This window comes from Sander vitreus, chromosome 8, assembly GCF_031162955.1.
Source record: "Sander vitreus isolate 19-12246 chromosome 8, sanVit1, whole genome shotgun sequence".
NCBI classification, from domain to species: Eukaryota; Metazoa; Chordata; class Actinopteri; order Perciformes; family Percidae; genus Sander; species Sander vitreus.
The window spans coordinates 16,932,083-16,941,459 of NC_135862.1; the positions used below are offsets into that span (position 1 = coordinate 16,932,083).

General features: G+C 40.4%; 2 protein-coding genes across 6 annotated transcripts; one reads left to right on the forward strand and one right to left on the reverse strand.

Annotated features, from left to right (window-relative positions):
• LOC144522236 (protein regulator of cytokinesis 1-like) lies at positions 1–6,334 on the forward strand. Of its 5 annotated transcripts, XM_078257168.1 has the most exons (15): positions 308–402; positions 656–788; positions 879–1,001; positions 1,093–1,326; positions 1,402–1,572; positions 1,948–2,097; positions 2,219–2,366; positions 2,449–2,585; positions 2,686–2,781; positions 3,794–3,940; positions 4,039–4,149; positions 4,253–4,360; positions 4,891–5,061; positions 5,869–5,980; positions 6,080–6,334. In XM_078257168.1, the coding sequence occupies exons 1-14, from the start codon at positions 386–388 to the stop codon at positions 5,938–5,940; spliced, it is 1,818 nt and encodes a 605-aa protein (XP_078113294.1). In that variant the 5' UTR covers positions 308–385; the 3' UTR covers positions 5,941–5,980; positions 6,080–6,334. The 5 variants fall into 5 exon arrangements, with proteins under 5 accessions (XP_078113295.1, XP_078113296.1, XP_078113297.1 ...); XM_078257169.1 differs by lacking the exon at positions 308–402 and adding an exon at positions 1–151 and having other exon boundaries at positions 5,869–6,334; XM_078257170.1 differs by having other exon boundaries at positions 307–402; positions 4,891–4,994; positions 5,869–6,334.
• A 17-nt stretch (positions 6,335–6,351) lies between these two features.
• Positions 6,352–8,684, reverse strand: LOC144521680 (uncharacterized). The gene is made up of 5 exons (XM_078256234.1): positions 8,562–8,684; positions 7,440–8,078; positions 7,184–7,354; positions 6,761–6,862; positions 6,352–6,663 (listed from the first exon to the last, which is right to left on the reverse strand). Exons 1-5 carry the CDS (start codon positions 8,682–8,684, stop codon positions 6,523–6,525), a joined length of 1,176 nt encoding a protein of 391 aa, XP_078112360.1. The 3' UTR covers positions 6,352–6,522.
• Positions 8,685–9,377: the final 693 nt, after the last annotated feature.

A 9,377-nucleotide genomic window follows, 5' to 3' on the forward strand; every position in this document is an offset into this window, starting at 1 on the left:
GGGGCAAATTTCAAACCCGTCGAGTCGACAACGGGTAGAGAGCCACTGTTAATTCGGGTTGTTTTTTTTAATGTTGAAAGAACGCTTTTGCGTGAAGGAGTATTGTTTTTAAATACATTTTAGAAGTCTGCGGTGGGAACATGAGAGTGAGGTTAGTAACGTTACCTTGACATTTTAATTAATTGGAATCTCAGTGTTTTAGCTACGTTAACAATGGTATATTGAGTTAACGTTAACTTCGCAAACGTATTTCCTGAGTTAACGCTAGCCCGTCGATCTTAGATAAAGCTAGCTAGCTTTAGCTACTGTGAGCAGATGAACACAGCTTGTGTCACGTTGGGACGAAGTAACGTTTGCCGTAACGCTATGCAATGTATATGCCGCAATGAGTGATTTTGAATGGTAATTAAATTTGTCTTAATGTCATGTCACTCATGAGCTGTTATTATTTAATGTTACAACTAATGCTACAATACAGCATCGGGAAGCTAGCTAACGTTAGCTTTGTAGCATCTAACGTTAGCTCTGTGCTACTAACAGAGTGCTACCTACTTTTTTTATTTACTCGTTAGCGCCAACGTTAATACTGGACTGGTTTTTACTGGTATTTAAATCCAGAACACTGACCCACTCGCACCATTGCTTTTCTTTACAGTGAAGTCCACGCAGCAGAGTCTGTTGCCTACCTCAACAGAGCACTGATCAGACTGCAGGATATTTGGGAAGAAATCGGGATTCCAGAGGAACAACGCCTAGATAGAACCAATGATATGCACAAGCACATTAAAGTGAGTAACGTTACCACATCCACTTAGATTAGATTTAAAGTTAGATTTAAAGTATAATTGACACATTTTTGGGGTTCTCTTGTCCTGCAGGGTCTGCTGGACCTAATGATTGCGGAAGAAGGGGAGCTCAAGAAAAGATTACTGAAAAACATACAGTTACATAATAAGGAAGTTAATGATTTGTGCAGGGAACTTCAGCTGCCCCCCTTTGAGGTACATTCTCATTTAGGAATATGTGGTTTTCTTGTACCTGTCATGGAAAATTGCTAATGTGTTTGGACTAACTTTATGGATTTCTGTGAAGGAGGAAGATGGCTGCACCATGTTGCAGATGGAGAAGAATAGCCGCACACGTCTGGATGTGATGAGGGAGCACAAGAAGCAAAGAATGGAAGAGCTTAAGGGCCTCGTTGGCAAAGACCTTGAATTGTGTGATATTATGTGCACTACCCCATTTTGCATTGACAAGGACTCTGTCCCATCACTGAAGCAACTTGAGACGTATCGTGCCTACCTGGATGATCTGACCAAAGAGAAGGTGTTACTGATGTTATGCTTTTCTTAATTACTTGCCTTTTCTTATTATGGTTGTAACCTGTCTTCATCTTTTCAGGAACGTCGTCATGATAATTTTGTGAGCGTCAAAAAGGAGATCATCGTATACATGGATGATCTGGAGCGGCACCCTGAGACTAGTTTTGAGATGGATGTGATGTGTGAGGACGAGGAGGAATTTTGTCTGTCAAATGACAACATTGATGCTCTTAAACTACTACTTTGTCAGGTGAATTTTGTAATATTTGCATCTAGATGTCTGGTAATCTAATGCTATGATTTACAGCTGTCGTAACAACTTTATTTTTCACTTTTTTTATTGTAATTCAAGTGGTCTGAGAGAACTAGACTTCTGCACCTCCTCTTGGCTCTGTTTTCAGGCTTTAGAAAATCTAGCCATGACAAGAGATTTAGGTCAATCACAGGTCATTTCAGAGAGAGTGTTCCTATTGACTGTTGAGAGGGAAAACTGCAGGAAGATGTCTCACTCAACTTCAAATTCTGGCGTTTTTGTTTTGCATTCTACCCACTGCAGCTTTAAGTCTACAATATCATGTATTGTATCATATTGTAATGAATGTATGATTTGTATGCCTCTTTTCAGTTACAAGAACGCAAGGCTGAGAATGAGCTCTGTTGTTCAGCTTTCCGGACTAAGATCCAGGAGTTGTGGGAAAGACTTGAGATTCCCCAAGACGAGAGGGAAGCCTTTTCTGAGCATATGGTCAATTCAAAGAAGAGAAACATGGAGGCAGTAAGGAATCTACCATATGTGGTCATTTAGATTAATGCTAAGTGATTTCAGATAATTAATTGGTGTTGTTTCACCTAACACCTACATTACAATTTTAAATAATGTGCATCTGTCTTTCAAGCTCCAGGATGAGGTCCAGCGTCTAGAGGTGCTGAAAATGCAGAGCATGAGCCGTGTCGTTGGGGCCATCAGAGCGGAGATTGCCCTTTTCTGGGAGAGATGCTTTTACAGCCAAGAACAGCAGCAAGCTTTCGTTCCATATCATGACGGTGAATTTCTGAAAGGACAATGCCTTTACGCCAAATGTATGCTGTGTGAGTGTGGGTCTCAATGCATGTTTTATTTCCCCAGAGGATTTTACTGAAGAGCTTCTCAACCTGCATGAGGCGGAGATCAGGACCCTGAAGAAGTGTTACGAGGACCACAGAGAACTCTTTGAGGGAGTCACAAAATGGCAGGAGAACTGGACCTTGTACTTGGAACTTGACGTAAGTGTTATCCTCATGGATTTAATGGGGAAGCATTTAAAACAAACTTATCTTAGTGTGGTAACGGGTGGATGTATGTCCCTCCCTCCCTTCATCTCAGAAAAAGGCCAATGACCCCTCAAGGTTCAACAACAGAGGTGGGAACCTTCTGAAAGAAGAGAAACAGAGAGCTGACCTGCAGAAAAGTTTGCCTAAGGTAAGGAAATGTTTAAAAGGATTTTTTTTTATTTTTTATTGACATGTTCTGTGTGCTCAGTAAATACAAAAACAGGATTGCTATTTAAGCTAAAGCACAAGCTTAAGTTTCTGCTTGTGCGAAAAGCTGTAAGTGGGAATTCAAAATAAATAAACTTGTCATATTCGTAATTAGTCTCGCATTGTCTCACATTGCCAGACCTTACTCGGGGGGGAGGGGAAACACTCTGGGTTGTTTGCATTTCTTTTAACCAATCACAATCATCCTTGGTGGCGCTAAGGTCCGGACGCCGCAACGGTGGCTCTGCAAAATAGTCTCGAAAAGGAACTTGTTTTGGTGGAACATTTACACCCGCAAAAGAAAACACCATGTACTATATTAACTTTATTTAATATAGTACATGGTGTTAACTGTTCACACAATACTTTAACGTGAGCTATTTAAATTAGCTGGATACATGGTTAAACGTAATTTGCTCTCACCATTGTATCACCGTGTGTACTTCGTCCATAGCTTCCTCTCATATCGGTCCCAAACGTCCCAGTTAGATTGTAAATGTCGTAAAGCGAAAGAACCAAGCAGGCCTGCCTTGTTGCACGATCCAAAATTTCTTCAAAACTTTCAAACCATTTTCAACGTGTAGCTTGCTAGCTCAAAATTAGTTGTTTCCCGAAGCGAACAGAGTTTGAGAACGGCAACACAGAGAGAGCAGAAGGTGAGGGACATTTATCCTGGAAATGTACTTCCGTTGATCTAGACTAATTAGTAATAAACGGAGAGTGGAAACAGCTGTGAAGTTGTTGGTGCATTACCGATTTGGGCCAACAAATGGGGATATTAAAACTAGTAATTCTCAGTCTGTAATTCCTGTGCAAATTGTTGTGCACTTGATTTTGACATATTGTAGGGCATTTTAGAAATTGGACTGTTATGTAGACTGACAGTCCACTGTCAATGGTAAATGTGATTATATGTTGATTATGTAAAAATGAGTGTTTCCTAATTGTTCTAGCTGGAAAAGAGTCTTAAAGCCCAAATTGATGTTTGGGAGCAGAAGCATGGCAAGGAATTCATGGTCAATGGACAGAAATTTCTTGAGTACGTGCAGCAGCAGTGGGATCACCACCACACTGAAAAGGAGAGAGAGAAACTGGAAAGGGTGTGTTATTACTTTGATCTAGAACTACACTAAGTCTTAAAATTTCCTGTCACAAAAGAGTTGTCGATATGACTAAATTCTTTTCCTTTTTGAATTAGCAAATGAAGAAAACTAAACAGACACAGGAGGACATGTTATATGGAACTTCAATGAGAACGCCATCCAAAAGGCGGGTAGCAGGGACTCCCACGCCTGGAAAAGTAAGAAAGGTAAGATGGTGCTGCAGATTATTGCATGTGCAGAGACACTAAATGAACCTGGGCGAGTGAATGGATTTAAAAGTTGACCCATTTTCCCCCTCTTGTCTACTAGGTCAACGTCACCTCGACCATCTCCACTCCTAACAGCTTCCTTAGTTCAGGCCTCAGTGGAACCATGTGCCAGTCCTCCATCCAGAAACCACCTCTGTCTGCCAGCAAGGTAGGCTCACTGTCGCCCTTTTGACTTATCTCACTGACAAAAGTCACATGTGTTGTTGATGGCCTATCGGACAGAAGGTTAGATTGGGTAGCTCTGTATCTGGTCTATTCTTTATGGTAATGGAGATGGGCACGGTGCAATAATGTCTCCGTTTTTGTTTAACTTGCATATGGATGATTTGTCAGGGCAGTTAAACACTCCTAAATTAATTAATTTGTATGCAGATGTGGTTATGTTTTGAAGATAAGCAATAGACTCCGTAAATCTTTCTTTAGTGAAGATGCTCTTAAAGTGAGTATACGTATGTTCACGATGGTTCTTGTATGTAAATATTACTTGTCTGTTTGTGAATAAGAAAACAGTCGATTGTAATATACTTAACAATGTAACTGGAAATTATTTTTTTCATAGTAAAGTGCAAATGTGTTTTCCTTTTTGCACCTCATTTAGGTCCTATATTCTGAAATAAAGTAAAATGAAAAAGGTGGGGGGGGAAAGGCACATTATCATTCTAGCTGGTCTTGTTGTAGGGTCTTGGCCTGCGAACCCCTGGACATGGAAAGACTCCCCGTGCACTAGAGCGAAACAAGGAAAACATCTCCCATCTTAGAAACACTCCAAGTGGCACACTAAGGTCTCAGGATACTCAAGATCACACCTTCACCTTTAACTCTGTTGCTGGGTCCTATTCGGAATTTGCGGTAAATGCGGTTTTACATCTGTTTAGTTAGTCCCTCACTACAAAAAAAGTCCCCTCAAGTCTGTAGGATTATATAGCTAACCCAGTAAATGTATGGCTAACCATGTAACCGCCATTTGGCGTCACTGTAAGTCTTTTAGAAAATGTTTCCCTTTTTTTTGAAAATGTCTGTTTTGTTGCTACAGACACTGCATAAACTGACAATCAGTTTTTTTTCTGCAAATATATCCCGTCATTTTTTTAGACTTTTGAAACAAGCCGGATTATCAACCATCTGTAAAATGACTAGGATATCTAGCATGACACAACTTAATTAAAAATATTTGAGCCCTCTTCTGGAGTTTAGTTGGCTGTCCAGTAACAATGTAGGTCGTTTTATTAAGTGGAGCAACTAAAAAGCAACCATGCATACCTCTGCCAAGGCTGCATAATGTTAATATTTAGAACTGATAATCTGCATCAAAATGCACACAGTGGTAGACAATAAATACATACCAGATCATTTTTATTTGAGTTGTAAATAATAAAAATGGTAAAGTTTAATCCTCCACTCTTCCCTAAAAAAAATAAATAAAATAAATCCTTGCATACCTAAAACTCAATCACTTGTTCCCTGGCAACAGTTTAACTTTCCACCACAGTACTTCGAAATCTGGACGTCATGACAAATAGTTTTCCAAAACGACTATATACATAAGTATTGCATATTACCATGCCACAACACTGTGAATACACAAACACATTTGGTATTTTGACCTCTTCAATATGAACGAAGATACTGACAGTTACATTTCACTTCTCTTTACAGAGAGACCTCTCAAAGGCTTCTCAATCGAACGTGAAGTCAGGAGTGCTGAACTCCACTGTCGGTCATCAGTGATGGGTTAAAGGAGCGGCTCCGGAAGTCATCCAGCTCAGCGGTAGTTTAGTGTAGTGCTTTAATGTAAACAAAATGTAAATATTTCAATCTTTGAACATTTCGAATCTCTATTGATCCTCTCTTCTTAACTTTATTTCAGGGTTACTGCTGTAACAGTTTTCTCTATCTACTGTGGCAAGTTAACATTTTTATTTTACGTTTTTATTTTGGGGGTTACAGCCTTTTTAAAGTTGAACATTAACCATATCTAGAGCACTACTTTTAGTACTGTAGCAGCTAGCCACCACACCATGTTTTTATTCCTCCAGCTGGGATGACAGCTAAATTAGCTCTTCAGAAACGAAATATTTTAAGTGCTTTTTTCAAATCTGTAAATAAATGCTTATGAAATAAATTCTTGTCATTTCTAATTGTACAATACATGCATGTTTTCATTCTAGCCCCTATGGTTGAGTTGCACAGGTTTTATGTTAACTCTGAGCCTAACGCAGTATCTGTTAAGTATTCCATTTGACCTTACTATCTTCTGGACATTTCACATAATTTAGAAAATGATCTCTCCATGCAGACTAGCAATGGATGTTATGTTGAAGACATGCGTGTCATGAGTTCTTCAAGAGCCCTCTCACGGTTATTTTCATGAACAAGCAGCACTTCTTTAATTGCACTTTGCTGGAACCCCATCTCATTAAACTGAGTCAGAAGGCGCAGGAACTCAGCAGCCTGAAAAATAATTTGAAGTAATACACATTAATGTATGCCTGTGGTGTGGCTTTATTGTAACCTTTTTGGTAAGTAAACACTGAAAAGCGGGAATCACCTTGCTCTCACAGTTTTGAAACATCTCCAAGGCCTCCTCCACCTGTGCTTCATCATAACCCAGCTCACACAGACGGCCATTGGCTACCAGGTATTTTAGGATCTGTTGAAAACGGGACAAAGGATCGAGAATGACATGCTGGGTCTTGATAATGTACAAATGTCACAAGTTTAGATTTGCATAAATAAGACCTTTGGTTACCAATCTGAGCCCACATAAGTGTAAATACGTTGCATTTTCTCTGCCAACTTATTACAATTGCAAAACATAAATGCAGGTTTGATAATTTTTTGTAATGTGAGTTTTCATTTTACAATTATCAAGCCTGCAGCTATGGAAGGTAACTGAAAAGTATTTTATTTATGCATTATCAGGGTTTATAAACCGTTGAAGATTAACATCTGAACACAAAGTGGTGCCTACCTTCTCCGGGCTGTGATAGCCTGTCTTCTGCAGAGCCAGAATAGCTGTGCGTAAAGGGTAGCCCTTCTCTGTGATGGTTTCAAGTAGCTCCCTCTCTTCCTGACTGAGTGCTGACACCAACTCTGCTGCTGAGTCAAAGAAAACTCCACGAGAGCCACCAGTCCTCAGGGTCTGATGACAATAACATAACACAAAAAAAAAGGTAAGAACAGAAATAAATATTTTTCTCAGAGACACTGACAGAAAAAATAATAACCTGTCTGTGGTTTCTGACAACAGGCCCTGCAGAGGAGGGTCGTTGTTGCTGCAGCCTGGGTGAAGAGTGAGCAGGTGGTGTGTCCTGGGAGTATCTTCTGCCCAGTGAACACTTCCTCTTTCTGCTGTTCTTCTGCCTGTGGGGCACAGAGCTGGCCTGCTGTGACCTGTGCTGCTCCAGTGCTCGCAGAGATTGTCTGTAGTCTTGGAGAGAAGGTAAAGAGCCTCTAAAGCTCTGAGGTGAGGCAGGCTTACTGTGGTGAGTGGAAGGACCATGGTACATGTCTTTGACTCTGGAGAGTGGGTCTTTGGGTGCAGCGCTCCGGGGCTGCTCTCTGCTCTTGATGGAGCAAGGTGCATCTTCATTGGAGGAGGCTTCATTATCCTCATAGTAACCATCTTCATCCTCAGAGTCAGATATGAGGAACCTGACAGTGCGATGGTGCAGCCAGCGAGTGTCTGCAGAGTTCAGGCTGTGACTGCGGGGTCGAGAGTTCAGGTCCCACGGGTTGCCGCTCCTGTGATTGGCCCTGCAGCTCTCCTCAGGGCTGCTGAACATCAGCCAGTAGGGGGGGCAGGAGGGGGTCTGGCAGTCTGGCTGCTGCCCAGTTAAGATCCATTTCTCCAGGTTGAATCCATACTGCAGTAAAAACAAACAAAAAAGATTTTCAGCAACAGAACCTAAACACAGCAGACTCCAGTCACAGTAGGAAAAGCACTGATAACATTCATAATGGCTCCGTTATACAAGGGTCCCTGTAAGCCAGCACGCACAATACCAGGACCTTGAAACTGAAGCAGCAAAATAATCATCTTGGATATTAATTATATGGTGACAATTTGTATCTGGGCTGTGGCAAATTGATTGTAGTAGTGCAGAATTGTACAAGGAACAAGCATTTTCAAAAATACATTTCAATGCAATTGGGCCTAATGGACCCATGTTCTATGTTTTCCAAAAAATGTATCTGATGAATAACTAGGAGAAGAAATGGTATCAGGCTTTGAACAGAAAGCGCATCAGAAAAATCTGAAAGCCACTCAGTCAAACAGATCACTGCTAATGAAGTCATCCCAAAAATTAAACCTAGAAAAAAAATGTGAATGTTCACTTCAATGTGACCTCAGTGTCTCGTAGTATCCGATGGCAGTCTGGTATAGCGATGTCTGGAGCCGTCACAAGTTGCACTTCCTCGTCCAGTGGTCCCAGTAGGGTCTGAAATGGGACATCCTCCAGAGTGTTCATTTTCACCAACAAATGACCTTCATCAGAAGAAACAGAGTTCATGAGTTTAAAGTTATCGAATCAGACCTTCATTGCCATTTTATTGATACTAACCGTTGTCAGGTTTTCTCTCTCAGGTCCACAGCCCTCTGAAGCATCGGCGAGTAAATGACTAACACAAAGACATCATCATACGTGATAAGCCTCTTCATCACTAAGCCTCTGACATCATCTGAGGAGTTGTTTACCAATACTACCCCAGACACCTCTTTTGTAATCCTACCTGCACAAGTACAAATAGTATTTAAACATATATACATATAAATACATACCAGAGTGATACTAAATAATATATTTCTGATTGTTTAACTAATACATTAACAATGCAAGATATCATTTTTTTACTAATCTTTAATCTATATTCAAAGCCACGTTTCAGACTGTGTGACTTTGTAATTTCAATGAGGATTTGGGGGGATTAGGCAATGCTGAGGTAAGAAAGAACAGCGCCATACTTTCCAGAGATTAGCTGATTACATAAAGGGACATGGCAGCAGTGTGTATGTCTATCACATTCATTTCCTGTTTCATTATTTTTTCTTATGTGTTGAGAATGTTTGAGAAACATTTTGACACACCGACTTTGGTAACCACATTCATTTAAAGTGTACTTTCTGGTTTGCAGACAAGTTTAAAGATAAAAAACAATTAAAA